Consider the following 14,878-nt stretch of genomic DNA (forward strand, 5'->3'; position numbering starts at 1 on the left):
GCATTTGGTGTCAGTGAGTGATGTTAAAAGAAAATAAAACAGAAAAGGTGGTTTTATAGTCCTGTTTTGTTCACTAAAATTACATTACATTCTTCTTTCCAGAAGACGAGGTGAACAATTGTAAGCTTTCATCTAAAATAAAATACGTCCTGAAAATCAAATGGGGCGTATGACATCAGCACACATATAAAATCTACAATTAGAAAATATGGTACAATTATGTTTCCTAATTAGAGGATACCACCTTAGGGATTTTTTTTTTCTGAGAGTGTTAATAAATCTGAGAATAACTGTGAGAGAATAACCAATGTAGTTAATAAAGCCTGTGTGGAAGATTATCAAATGTACAGCTTACAGCAAAATACAGATACAAATTTACTTAGAAAGTGCAAATATTCTAAAATAATAACAGCCCGCTTTGCACAGTACTTGGCAAAAATAGAAATAATAAACACTGCATGACGCTGGTTTAGAAATGATAGTTTATTGTATAGGGAAAGGTCTTTGTTTGACATGAACAATGCGATTGCATTTTCAGACACAACACTAGGGTTCGATCCTCAGTTTGCAATGGACAACACATTAAAAATGGTCAGGAAACTGACCTCTGATGTTTTTATAAGTATCATCAATTAAAAAAAAAATACATCAGTCTCTCATCAATTGTGAAAGGTATAAATCAGGGCTAGCTAAGTCTAAGCTAATGACAGGTTTCAGAAGGATGCTTTGTAAATTACACATTCTCTATGTTTTGTAACAGGGGTCACAGCAAGTATTTACTATGTAAATACTTACAGCAAGCATTTAATATGTGATGTCAAAGAATTATTTCTTCAGAGCCTCCACTTTGGTCACAAACTGCCTAATATCACTGGCCAGGAGCTGTGGTTCCTGCAGGGCAGCGAAATGTCCTCCACTGGGCATGTACGAGTAGGACACAACATTCTTGTATTTCTGCCAGGCCCACAGAGGCGGGCAGTGTAGCAGGTCTTCTGGGAAGGCAGCTAGTCCAGTGGGTACATATACACCAGTCCTGAAGGAACAGAGACAAGGTTCAGATTTGTACTTCGGTTCTCTTGGTCCGGACCAAACAAGAAAATAATTGTTACATTTTATTCCTGGTTTGGTTTGAGTTCACACTGACACATGTATAATGAAACCCAAGTAAGTAAAAAAAAAAAAAAGTGATGCATATGATTTTATTTTGCAAAGACGTCGTCAGAGTAGTCAGCTGGGCCTTATGCGGGGTTGTGTGTGTTTACCTGAAGGTTGTTTTACCAACTTGAAACTCAGCAGAGGTGGTAAAATGGAAAAGAGAAGTCAAAGCAACACCTGAAATTCCTCCACTGCACAAACCAGAGCTGCTCCGCTACAGAGAGTTCATGTTGCACTCACACTTGAAATGAACCGCACCAGATTTCATTTAGAAACTGACCCACCTGCTCATGCGGCCTCGGCCCACTTATTCGGTGCAGACCAGAGTTTAAAAAGGGAGCATTCACACTTACTCTAACAATCCACACTAACATAAATCGCACAAGGGTTTGCTTTAATTAAACCAAAGCTGATAAATCTGAAGACACCATAATCAAATCAAATCAAAATGTATTTTTACAGTGCTTTTACAACTGATGTTGTCACAAAGCAGCTTTACATAATGCCATATGATTGTACACTCAGAGGAGGCCAGATATTCCTTGGAAGATTTATCTTTGTTACAGCCTTTTCTATTTAGACATAATGTCCCTCTGACCTGTGGTATAGTGGAGCCCCAGAGCATAGGATCAGAGCCACTTTTTGTGAAAATTCACATAAAGTGCCTTTGCATATTAATTTGGGGATTTGGACCAACATCCAAACTGTGAAATAAAACGACGAGTTTTTGTGATCTGCCCCAGTCTGAAAATTATAAACAAAAAAAGTTGTTCTGAGAAAACAAAGAACCAGGTGAAAAATGACTAAAACAAGGGTTTCTGCACCTCGTTTCTCGCTATCTGTATGTCATACATGTGGAAAAGGCATACACTATATTGCAAAGGTATTTGTTCACCCATCCAAATAATTGAATTTAGGTGTTCCACTCACTTTCATGACCACAGGCGTATAAATCCAAGCTCCTAGGCATGCAGAATGCTTCTACAAACATTTGTGAAAGAATGCGTCACTCTCAGGAGCTCTATGCATTCCAGCAATGTACCGTGATAGGATGCCACCTATGCAACAAGTCCAGTCATAAAATTTCTTGGCTACTATATATTCCACAGTCAACTGTCAGTGGAATTATAACTAAGTGTAAGTGATTGGAAACAACAGCAACTCAGCTACAAAATGGTAGGCCACGTAAAATGACAGCACAAAGTCAGCATATGCTGAGGTGCGTAGTGCACAGGGGTCACCAACTTTCTGCAGAGCCAAATACTACAGACCTCCAAACATCATGTGGCCTTCAGTTTAACTCAAGAACAGTGCTGAAAGAGCTTAATGAAATGGATTTCCATTGCCGAGCTGTTGCATCCAAGCCTTACATCACCAAGCGCAATGCAAACTGTAAGATGCAGTGGTGTAAAGCACGACATCACTGGACCCTGATGGACGAATCTGGGTTTGGTGGTTGCCAGGAAAACAGTACTTGTCTGACTGCATTGTGCCAAATGTAAAGTTTGTTAGAGGGTGATTATGGTGTGGGGTTGCTTTTCAGGAGTTGGGCTCGGCCCCTTAATTCCAGTGAAAGGAACTCTTAGTGCTTCAGCACAACAAGAGATTTTGTACAATTTCATGTTTACACCTTTGTAGGGATGGCCCTTCTCAGCGCACCTGTGCACAAAGCAATATCCATAAAGACATGCATGAGCAAGTTGGTGTCGGAAGAACTTGACTGGCCTACACAGAGTCCTGATCTCCACCCAGTAGAACACCTTTGGGATGAATTAGAGTGGCGATTATATAATATTAGTGTATGACCTAACAAATGCACTGGAGGAATGATCAAAAATTCCCATGAATACACTCCTAAACCAAAGGGTGTACCGACATCATATTAAACCCTGTGGATTAAGAATGGGATGTCACTCAAGTTCATATGCATGCAAAGGAACCGGGCAAATAATGTTGCCAATATTGTGAATATCATTGATGTTTAGGGAAAATCTAACTTAAAAAATGACTGTAATTCATATGACACAGTTTATTGGGACAGAAAACAGCTAACAAATGCACCAGTGCCTTTTGGTGTAAAAGCACTTTACCTGGTGTGCTCTCTTTTCCATAGGTTCCCCTGGAAGTTCTCTTTATAAAAACGCATAGATGACACTATAGAGCTTGTTGTCCAGTAGATCATGACGTTAGTGAGGAGGTCATCAAGACTGAATTGCCTGAAATGATACAGAATTCACAGCATTATGGGTGTTATGTGTCAAAACACAAAAGAAAACCACAGATGATGGGTTAAATGACAGACCAGTTATGTATTTTTCAGGAGATATTTCAAAGGAGGAGATTAGATTTAAGACAAAGGGGTGGGAAGTCAAAGGGTTAGGGTTTGCTTCCAAAACTAGTGTTAGTTTTTTAACATCTAAAAATAGCACAAATCCTGGTGTCACACCCAAACGGTCAAAGGCTGCTGTCTTGGTTTAGATCTGAACAAATTCACAGCTGTTTGAGTCCATCCTTGCATTGTGAGAATACAAACCCTGTCAAGGAGCCTCTGGAAAACTGTTACACTTCCCTGGATGCTGGAGGCAGAAGCAGTTTTGCCATATTGCCAATTTTTCATACACACAATTATAAAAACGAAATCAACCAGCATTTTGCTGAAAGAGTAACAGAACACAAGTTTCTAAAAATTCCTCCCTCTCCTCACCTCTCCCCAGCCTTTTATAACTATCGCTTCATGCTTTCATGGTGTTTCACTTTGTTCTCATGCCAATAGGTATTCAGGGCAGAAACAAAACAAGAAGATTCATGTGGAAGCAGCTCTGCCACAATCTGTGTGGCTCTGGGCTTAGTTTGAGCTTCGCCTCTAGGGAGGCAGGGCAAGGCCATGGACGAGGCTTTAGTAAGCCCCCTCTTTTCAATGTACAGGGACTACATAAGAAAATGAATTAGATATAGAAAGAGAATATTTACAAATCATACAAAGAAGTTGCTGGTTCTCTCCGAGCAATGGACTGGCCTTGCCCTCAGAGCCAGGACATCAACATCACAGAATGTGTTTAAGATTACTGGCAGAAAAAAAAACTACTAAGACTGAACTTTGGAAAAGTGTTTACAGATATCCTTAAGAAAATCAAAATGTTCTGGAAAGAATGGATGCTGGAAATAAGGCAAAGAATGGACAGAGTATACACTGACAAATCATTAAACTGAAAAATTAAGAAACACTTAAAGACTGAAATCAACAAAGACCGGTATTGTATTTACTTTACCTCTCTAGCCCTCCATCATGTAGATGGATATTTTGAGGGTCAGTCCAGCTGGAAAATTTCTCCAGGATATAAGCAGCAAGACCAACAGGAGAGTCATTCAACCCACAGCCTGTAGGGGACGCAATAACACTTAGAATAATTTGTCACCCAACAGCAAATACGAGTGCAAATACTCGGACATCCGTGGTCAAAAACGCAAAAACGCAGCTGAGTGACAATAACTGAACATGCCCTTTACAGAAAACACACTCCTGTTCATTTTAATACACCTTTAAAGTTTATCTTCTGAGTTTAACATATTTGGGAAAAATGCTGCAAAAATTCAGCAAATCAAGGAAGATCACAGTAAAATCAGCAGTTCTCTAATAGAGTGTTTGCTAACTTTCATTTAGAAGATCAAAAAACAACAACGTCTCTGTTGTAATAAGTGATTCAAGCCTTTGTAAATCCCATATGCAAATGACCTTTTAAAAAATATGCACTATCAATATAAATTGAATTGTTTTAAAGAAGCAATGTGTAATATTGACACCAAGCGTTTAAAATAACCATAACACAGTTTCAAAACTGGAGAGAGCTGACAGAGCCAGTTTGAGGAAAACTGAACGAAGAAGCAAGGGACGATTTTAAGAACTTGGACCTTAATAGCTAAGAAGAATGTGCCATAATAAACATATTTACACAGAAAAGTGTTCCATGATTTCACTACATCTATCTACATGCACCCGCAATTTCCCTGCATTTACAAGCTCTTACTGTCCAAATCCACCTGAAATATTTCGACTAGACAAGGCTGGTGTTATTTATTGACTTTCCCTTCCACCATAAATGTCGTTTAGGAGGCAGCTCTTATCCACAATTTTCTTAGTCAAACATTTCGTTCCACCTTATCTACATGTGTCCGTTTACGAGTCGTCTTAGCGCTATACACCACGTTGTTGAATTCGCTGTTCCGCTTTAAGAGCTAAAGCAGAATATTTTTGAAGCAACTCTTATTCCAATTATCCATTTAAATCACACAGACAAATTAGACTATTTAACCAGTTGTTTACCATTTTCGAATTCAAGCATTTAGTTCCATCTATAATGGATCTATATAATACTCATTTCCACCTTAAACAGCTATGAGAAGCTAAAGTTAGCGCTAGGATTTATATATATAAAAAAAAACAACTAGGGTGACCAGATCTGAGACGGGGGGTGCCTGACGTAAACAAGGACTACTGACGTGTAGACTGACCAATTAAATGTTTACAGAGAATGTTATCGACCAATAACGGTAGCGCTACAGTCAGACCGTCCAATCACAAGATTTTAGGCTACTTCACCACGCCCCCTTCTCACTCAAGCGAACCAAACGGAGTAGGGGAGGGCGGGACTAGTTTGTGAACGACACTTCTCGAAATTCTATGTAAGCTCTAGAAAAACAAAATCCCGGACGTTTTTTTAAATCTAAAAAAGAGGACATGTCCGGGTAAAAGAGGACGTCTGGTCACCCTAAACAAAACTCGTATTCAAACACTTCTTATTTCCCATTTTATCCATTTACAACACACGACCAAGTATACATCACGTCACTACAACATGTACCCACAAGTGAAATGCTTATATTTGCTGTGTACTACCGAGATTGATTTCTCCGTTCCACCTTAAATAGGTGAATATGCGACAGATGGCGGGACACAGGCAGGACCTCGGAGGGCTGGATCATTGGAGCTCCGCTCTGGACTGGGCACTTCTCAAGGAGAATATACTGCTTTAGCAATGCTGTGAGAGGCAGCCGTGTTTTAGCTTAGACCGTTTCCTTAATCTATGATCACACTCCCTGGATATTTTATGACTACGTACAGTAAAAATCATAAAGGAGATTGCTCATTTAAGTCTAAATATTAAAATTGTCACCACTACCTGTGTATATACGGGCATGTCTTAAGTGGTACATTTAAATATATGTTGAATATACTCTACAAAAATGTACATATATTTGACTTTTAAATAAGAAAGTGTGTAAATGTGGCATGTTTGATCTCATTTATTTTTAAAGGAACACTAGATATGATGTGGTCATTTTACTTCTTAGCTCCCTTACAGTTGTTCAGCTCCCCCTAGTGTAATTTTTACAGCAATGCCCTGAAGTCATGGGGAGGGAGAGGGTTGTTTTCTTACCCTCCTCCAAAAATTTAAAAGTACACTTTCAGCAGTAAAAATACTACAAACTGTTCCTTTAAAACTCCTCTCTGTTCACAGAAAAAAATTTGCTGGGTGCGGTGATGTTGCAAATCCAGCTCTAAACCTTCAATGGTTCAGTCTTTTAAAAACAGGACATACAGGTTAACAGACAGGGTCACATAAAGCACACCAATCTTATAAATATATTTACCAAAAGCTCCTACACACTTTCTTCAAATGAATAGGCTCCACAGATTCAGTTTACTACATATTTACATATACCCTTGGTAAACAAGGGTGTGCTGTAAAAATAAACAATCATTCATTGCTTATACTATCAAAGAAAACCCTTAAAGTAAAATTGTATATATACAGTGCTTCCAAGTAGTGTTCAACACCCTGCAGATTTTACAAATTTAACAAGTTGCAAATAAGTTGGAGGCTTCAAACGTTGAACAAGAGTAGCGTTTATTAACAGATGCCTAAATATGTTAATAACAGAGCAACAAGTTGCTCAATTAAATTGTAATACATTTTAAACATAAAAATTAGGGTCAATTATTATTCAACTTCTAGGTTTAATATTTAGTGGATTAACACCTGTTTGCAGTTATAGCTATTAATTGTTTTTTATAAAACCTGATCAGGCTGGCACATGTCTCTGGAGTAATCTTGGCCCACTCCTTCATGCACATCTTCTCCAGGTTGTCTAGGTCCTTTGGGCATCTCTTGTGGACTTTGATCTTGAGATCCTTCTAAAAGCTTTTAATTGGGTTAAGGTCAGGATACTGACTAGGTCACTGCAACACCTTCATATTTTCCCCTTTAAACCAGGCCTTGTTTTTATTTGGCCTAACAGAATTCTGGTGGTTTGATGGGTTGAATGATAATTGACCCTTTGGTAAACTAAAAATTTGTGCAAAACTTTTAAATATTTATAAATAGAGAAATTTCACATGTCCAGGCCCATCTACAGTAATCTACTCCAAAACTTGTAAGGGGTTGAATACTACCTGGAGGCACTGTGTCTGTGAGTGAGTCTGTGTGTATGTATGTATATACATTCAATTATTTTAGAAATTTTAATAAATGTGCTTCAATTGTTGTTGAATTGAAGTAAATTCTCATTCATATTTTCTATTTTCTGTTTCACACTCATTAATCTATGTTGCATAAAGTAAAACATTCCCTGAGAATAAGGCAGTAATGTGCAACAGCAGTTGTTGAGCTGTCTAAATAAGAAAATAGCCACAATAATATAGCTACATGCTGTTAATAGTTTGAATGGGAAAATCAAAATTATGAACAATATAAAATGTGTTTTCATGGTGTGGCAATATTTGTGAAAGGCACTACATTTACTAAAGAAATGCATTGTACAGTGGAGTTGGCTGACCTGCTGTGTCTGGTTTTGTGGCCTGGATGTGAAGATAACCAGTCTCTCTGAGCATGGAGAAGACATTTTTCTGTATATAGGGATACAGACGTTTAACATCTTTCTCATTGAAGCCCACCAGAGTGGGAAAGCGGGACCCCAACAGCAGAGACAGCAGGATGATGGGATTAACAGTAGTAACAGGAATCATGTTCAGATGGAGACCCTTCACACTGCTTTGGGGTTAAATACCATAAAGGAAAACATGTATTTTAGAATAAAATATCATATAATTTATTATTATTATTATTATTACAATTTATAAATAATGAAACATTTTCCCAAACATCTCAAAGATATTTCATAGAGTTTTGTCACTATAGGAACACATTTCAGTGTATTGGTCAAATCTGAATTCCCCTTTACTTCAGCAACTCTTACTCCGGTTTGATCTGAGCCATGTTGGTAGCGATGATAGAGCCCCAGTCACCACCCTGCAAGTAGAACTGGGAAAAACCCAAACGCTCCATCAGCTTCAGAAAGATTCGAGCTGCTGCCAGAGTGTTGAAGCCTTGAGACAGAGACAGAATGTTATTGGATTTGACAGTGAGCTTTGGGCATGGTTTCAGGAAGTCTGTGTGAACATGAATAAAAAAGATCAGTTATTAGTACAAGGCGACAGCTCCAGGGACCTGGAAGTTGTGGGTCCTACTCCGGAAGTCCTACTCCGGGTGACTGTCTGTGACGAGTCTGGTGTGTCTGCATGGGTTTCCTCCGGGTGCTCCAATTTACTCCCACAGTCCAAAAACACACGTTGGTAGATGGATCGGTGACTCAAAAAAAAAAAGTGTCCGTAGGTGTGAGTGTGAGTGAATGTGTGGCTGTCGCCCTGTGAAGGATTGGCGCCCCATCCAGGGTGTATTCCTGCCTTGCGCCCAATGATTCCAGGGAGGCTCCAGACCCATCGCAACCCTGAACTGGATCAGCGGTTACAGATAATGAATGAATAAATTATTAGTACATTAATTTCAATACCTTCAAGTTGTGGGGCATCAGAGTAGCCATAGCCAGGAATGGAGGGGCAGATAACTTCAAAGACCAGGTCATCCTGACTGGTAAGAAGGAGTGGCAGTATCCAGTAAAATTCGTAAAAAGACCCAGGCCAGCCATGCAATAGCATTAATGGCTTCCCACGCTGACCAGCAGAGGCACCATAGGGCTTACAGTGAATGAAATGAACATTGAGACCTGCACAGGACAATGAAAATGGACAAAAACAAAGATTACTTTGGTTGCATGCACATATCAATAGCCTGGAAAGGAACAGGTTAATTTTTATGGACCCTATACTCGCAAAGTTGTGAGGATACAGGCAAAATTAACTTCCTCTAAGACACATGAAAATACACAAAATCTAAGTTTATTTGGAGTATACTTGTACTTTTTTAATTTACTGCAGATACCCTGAACTGGACAAGTGGTTACAGACAATGAATGAATGAATGAATGAATATTTGGCTTTGTACATGGGTGGGACTGTACACAGTGTTCACCAATTAACACAGCAACAAATATTTTGTTGATATTATTGACAAGGTTCGTGCAACATGATTTCACATCTAAAGCAAAAATGCTACTAAAAACCTACTAAAAGGCCATATCTACTAAAACACTAACATTTGGATGTTAAGGACATTCATTTTGCTTCTTCATAACTTGTAGTTATTGTACATTCACTAAGTGAATCCCCATCCACTATGGTGCTGTTTCTCTGCATCAGCTCAAAGTCTCTATAATTTACCTAAAAAAGGGCTATGAAGACAGAGTTCTCTGTTAATTATCCAAAACAGTGCTATTCAAATTTTCAGGTTAAAGAAGCAATCTGTAATATATTTACTGTACTCAATCTTAATTCATAAATCATAAAAGGAAACCGGCTAAATTGAAGCACTGGCATCCCTGAAAGCAAGTAATTACCAAAAAAAAAAGAAGTACAGACATCTATGTATATATTAAAGGTGTAATTTGTAAAAGGTGTGATTTGTATAAAAAAGTGAGGCATAGCAATGCCTGAAATGTGTAAGGTGTATTTTATATGAAGAAAGTGTACACCAACATGCCTGAATGGTCTAATATTTTTTTTTTGTGTGTGTTTGTGTAAAAAAATCGAGGAGTAAAAGTTTGTTTGAGCAGCACGGTGGCGCAGTAGGTAGTGTCGCTGTCACACAGCTCTAGGGTCATGGAGGCTGTTAGTTCGAGTCCTGCTCCATGTGACTGTCTGGAGTTTGGTGTGTTCTCACTGTATGTCTGAGGGTTTCCGCCAGGTGATCTGGTTTCTGCCCACGGTCCAAAAACACACTCTGTTAGGTGGATTGGTGACTCAAAAGTGTCCATATGTGTGAGTGTGTGTGTGTGTGTGTGTGTGTGTGTCTGGCCCTGTGAAGGACTGGCGCCCCCTCCAGGGTGTGCTCCTGCCTTGTGCCCAATGTTTCCAGGTAGGCTCTGGACCCACCGCGACCCTGAACTGGATAAGCGGTTACAGATAATGAATGAATGAGTTTGTTTGAAAAGCCTTGCATTTTTGCCTATTTAATGTGGACCAGACAATTCAAGCTGGCAAATAATGTGGTTCACAAGGGTAGATGTTTTAGTGACATGATGTTTGGTTGTGTGTTTTAAATGGATATGTGGGAAATAAGAATTCTTATAAAAAGAATTTTGTTTTTATAAAACCTAGTGCTATATTTAGCTTCACATCTATTTAAGGTGGAACGGAGTATTCAAGTAAGAAACTTGTAACTGACTTGGTAACAGACTTGTTAAACAGGTTAATTGTTAATAAAAACATTGATATGACTCCTAAAATTTAATTTTTTGAAAGAAAAATTGATAAAACAAAAAACCCTGCCTTGTCTATTCTAAACATTTAAGCTGGATTTAGACAGAATGGCTTGTAAATGCATGAAACTGTGCCAGCTATTTCACATTTTTTCTTTCATTTAAGTAGGTAGATGTTTAAATGTACAATTGTTTTTTTTTGTTTTGTTTGTTTTAAATGGATAAAATGGAATAATATTTGCTTCAAAAATAGTTTCAACGTTAGCTCTATATTCAGGTCTTAATGTGGAACAAAGTAGTTAAGTAAGAAGCTTTTCAATAACGCCAATAAATGGACTCATTTGGACTCAAGGTTGAAGTAAATGTTTGAATAGAAAATTGTGAATAAGAAGCAAAGATCTGCCTCCTACAATGACATTTATGCTGGAAGGGAAAGGTGATAAGTAACACCAGCCTTGCCTACTCAAAATATTTAATGTGGATTTAGACAGTAAATACTTGTAAATGCAAGGAAAACTGTGACCACTCATTCACTTTTTTGCCTTTCTCCAGTGTAAGTACATATTTTAGTGAAATTATGAACACTTGTGTATGAAAATATGTGGATTATGGCACATTCTCTGTAGGTATTACATAAATTTGTCTTTGTGTATGTTCGGGTAGACAGCCCTCTCTACTGTTGAATCTGCTTTGTAGTTCCCATTTTAAACACTTAGTGTCAGTATTACAGCTTGCACTTTTAGGGTTAAGTTTAGGGTCAGGGTTAGGGTTAGGCTTTTTTCACTCAGGGTTGCCACATATACATGTTTCTTCCTACACAGTTTATGAATGGCCATTTTGTGATACCAGGTTGGCTTGCAGAGTATTGTATTATAATACTTATATTGTATTATAATATAATACATGTATTATAATACTTTACAGTTATAAGTGGGAAGAAGTATATGATTTATGTATCTATTAAAGTATACCTATATACCAGTTTATTTTGAGTATAGTTGCAGTGCAAAATAAAACTTAGATGTAAATCGATAACATACTCAAAGTACCAGTCTTATACCTAAAATATACTTAAAGTATCATTTTATAAACTAAGAAGTGGTCAAATTTAGTTCCAAGAAATACTGAAATAGTTCACTTACAAGAATACTATTAGTACAATGATATTAGTATACTTACTATTTATACTTGGGAAATATACATTAAATTTGCTTAAAGGGAATGTCTACAATTGCAGAGAAATGCTGTTCTCCCTGGTTTGTTTACATTCAGAAGCTCTGTGTCTTTTAAGGTGAAATGTTATGTTTGAGGAAAAAATGGCCAATGTTTGTATGTGGCTGAAACTTAATTCATCTTTAAGGTTTTTTTTTCACTGAACTACCACACAAGCTCATTTGTAACTCGAGTTGTTTTGTTTTGTAGCATTTGCAGTAATGCGGTTAACCATCCCTTGAATTTGGAGACAGCACCAACTTAAATAATCAGAAAGGCAAAAAAAATGTTTAATTTCCACCTATGGAGCACGAATAGAACAATATACTCATCTTGGTTTGTCCATTGTCTAGATGCCTTTTCTCTGCCATGAGCAAAGAGAGAGAGAGTGAAAGTGAGTGAGTGAGTGAGAGAGAGAGCGAGAGAGAGAGAGAGAGAGAGAGAGAGAGATATGCAGATTAGAGAGCTAGCAAATGGTGAGGAAACCTCCTCAGAAGTTTTCATATGTGTATTAAAATAAATGAACATTGCCTATAAGTTTACATAATAAAATGAAATTTAAGTATACTTTTTCTAAGTATCAGTACACTTAGAGGATGACAAAAACTGCTAATTCTGTTATGTCAGCCCGCAGACACCAGTAATGGGTAGATTTGTGCTGTGGGATGGGCGAGAGGGAGGACCCCATTACTCACACAGTGAGCCAAGATTATTGCACTACGGACTTTCTGTCAAATCTATAGTCATCAGTTGAGCAATCTTGTGTGTAATCTCTGCTCAGAATCACGCTAACCTTCAATATTGGTTTTGAAGTGTGGGTAGCAGTTCAGGACGTTAACTTGCTTTTGCCAGTCAAACTGGTTCCTCCAGTAGTAGATGACTTTTCTGAGGTATGAGAGGTTGAAGCCATTGTAGAAGCAGGAGTCCTCAAGAGGAAGAGGCAATCTGGCTTTGTCCAGTCTAGTGTGGAGGTCCTGGGGAGAAAGTAGACAGAATTCCAGTTACGGGTGGCTGCGGAACATCTAGGGACTGAACTCCATTAGTAGGTCAAATAGCTTGATTGTAGTGCTGTTTTAAGAGCTTATTTATAAGTTACTCATTGTGTGTATATGATAATTTCTACATCCTTTCCTTGTAAAGATCTTTCTAATCTCAGTTGCCATACCACCTTACTTGTGTCTCCTCAACTGAGGTTTCAATCTTAAAAGGATGAATACGAAGGTCATCTGCTGTTGGTCTCTTCTCTCTGCTCCACCATCCATCTCCCATGGGGATGGTACTCGCTCTCCTCTGGCATTTTTGTCCCACATCAAGACCACTGGCTGCTTTATAGAGTCCCAGGAGCTTCAAACCATATTTGCTTGAAAAACTTATGAAGTGTCTGTAGACAGGCAAAAAACATAAACATCATTATATACAGTAGTGCACCAAATACTGTACCACTGTACAGTATATGGCCAAATGTTTGTGGACTCCTCCCCATTTAGCAATCCTTTTTTTGTTTATTTTCTATAAAAGCTATTTATACGGGGTCTCAAAGGCTGTTTAACAAGACCCTTAAGAGTTTTACAAAGCTCCTTATTGTTTTTTTCCATCTGCAGCATTAGAAAACTTTCAAAGCATCACTCTGGGCCTTTGCTAACCAAATTACACTAAATATTAAGTCATACCATATAATAACATATACATTGTAAGTTCGAGGACACTTACTTGTAGGGCACCAGAGACTGCATTCCTGTGGCGTTCTCCACTCAGTGGTGCATTGCAGTGAAATAATCCTCCAACTGAGCCTGAGACTAAGCTGCAGTAATTGGGGCAGTGTGTGCTCTAGGATATGAAGAAAGAAACAATGTTCATTTGTTTCTAACAATGGCTCCAAATCCTGAGTTCAGAGGGTCTCATTTTTATTTTTTAAATACTTGTCAAGAACTGCTATATAGTGATAAACCAAAGGTAGATAATTATCAGCCATTCAAGGCACATTTGAATTTGTCTTTGTGCTCCATTATCATGGCTGTGCTCTGGCAGTAAACACTCATAGCACCATGGTGTGCAGGTGCAGTTTTGGCCATTTGGTAATTGGGTGGAAAGGACAACTGACCCCTGTGGCATGGAGAGTGTGACAGTTAAAATCTGCTGGTGCAATATTGTTATGGATCTGAGTTTAACTTAAATACACTGTTGTACTAAAAACAGGTGGGATCAAGTTTTTTTCAAAAGCACAAGCATAGCACAGTATTTTCATTCATTCATTCATTCTCAATTACCACTTATACTGTTCAGAGTGGCTGTGGGCATGGATCCTGCCTGGAATCATTGGATGGAGGGGGCACAGCATATTCATCACTTCATAAAATAAAGCCTTCTGCTTCTATGCAACACAGGCAAAGATACCTCAGAATTAATAATGGAGTAGATGTTTTTGTTTTGGTTTTGTTTTTTCAGTTTTAATCAGTCTTTAAGAGCCATTTTGCTCTACTGTTGAGACGGGGAGCTATGTAGTAAACTACCGCCTTAGTAATACCATGCCACTTCGTACTTTTATTTCGCAAGGCACAGCGTTAGCTAAGGAACCTTGCAATGCTGCCTGAACTGGTTTAGGTGAACTGTACTGGGACGTTAATGCTTCAGAACAGTAGCAGCAGCACCTCGGAGTTTAACAGCTTCACACAGAAGTTTGTGCTGCTGTTGTAAGTGGTGAAATAGGCTGGTAGTACTAGCGCATTTTGCTACCTCCTTTCGGCATTTCCTGCAAATAGTTCGTTTCTGCTCCTCATCTGACCGGTAAAATCCAAACCATTTCCATCCGAACCGCTGAGAATGTGGAGAGAGAGAGAGAGAGAGAGAGAGAGAGAGAGAG

At 38.4% G+C, this 14,878-nt stretch overlaps 1 protein-coding gene across 2 annotated transcripts; it reads right to left on the reverse strand.

Annotated features, from left to right (window-relative positions):
• Positions 1-487: 487 nt before the first annotated feature.
• Positions 488-14,769, reverse strand: LOC136678009 (epoxide hydrolase 1-like). 2 transcript variants are annotated; one of them, XM_066655759.1, is made up of 9 exons: positions 14,752-14,769; positions 13,729-13,845; positions 13,192-13,399; positions 12,812-12,992; positions 8,410-8,539; positions 7,990-8,201; positions 4,425-4,533; positions 3,246-3,371; positions 488-1,033 (listed from the first exon to the last, which is right to left on the reverse strand). In XM_066655759.1, exons 2-9 carry the CDS (start codon positions 13,749-13,751, stop codon positions 826-828), a joined length of 1,197 nt encoding a protein of 398 aa, XP_066511856.1. In that variant the 5' UTR covers positions 13,752-13,845; positions 14,752-14,769; the 3' UTR covers positions 488-825. The 2 variants fall into 2 exon arrangements, with proteins under 2 accessions (XP_066511856.1, XP_066511855.1); XM_066655758.1 differs by having other exon boundaries at positions 7,990-8,204.
• Positions 14,770-14,878: the final 109 nt, after the last annotated feature.

The sequence above is a fragment of the Hoplias malabaricus genome, chromosome Y, assembly GCF_029633855.1.
Source record: "Hoplias malabaricus isolate fHopMal1 chromosome Y, fHopMal1.hap1, whole genome shotgun sequence".
Classification (NCBI taxonomy): Eukaryota; Metazoa; Chordata; class Actinopteri; order Characiformes; family Erythrinidae; genus Hoplias; species Hoplias malabaricus.

Excerpts from the sequence above, each read along its gene's own strand:
- LOC136678009 (XM_066655758.1), bottom strand. The coding sequence starts at position 13,751 with ATGCAGTCTCTGGTGCCCTACAA. Across the intron at positions 12,993-13,191 it reads CCTCAGTTGAGGAGACACAA|GACCTCCACACTAGACTGGA; the intron begins GTAAGGTGGTAT and ends CTTTCTCCCCAG. Across the intron at positions 8,205-8,409 it reads ATGGCTCAGATCAAACCGGA|CAGTGTGAAGGGTCTCCATC; the intron begins GTAAGAGTTGCT and ends TTAACCCCAAAG.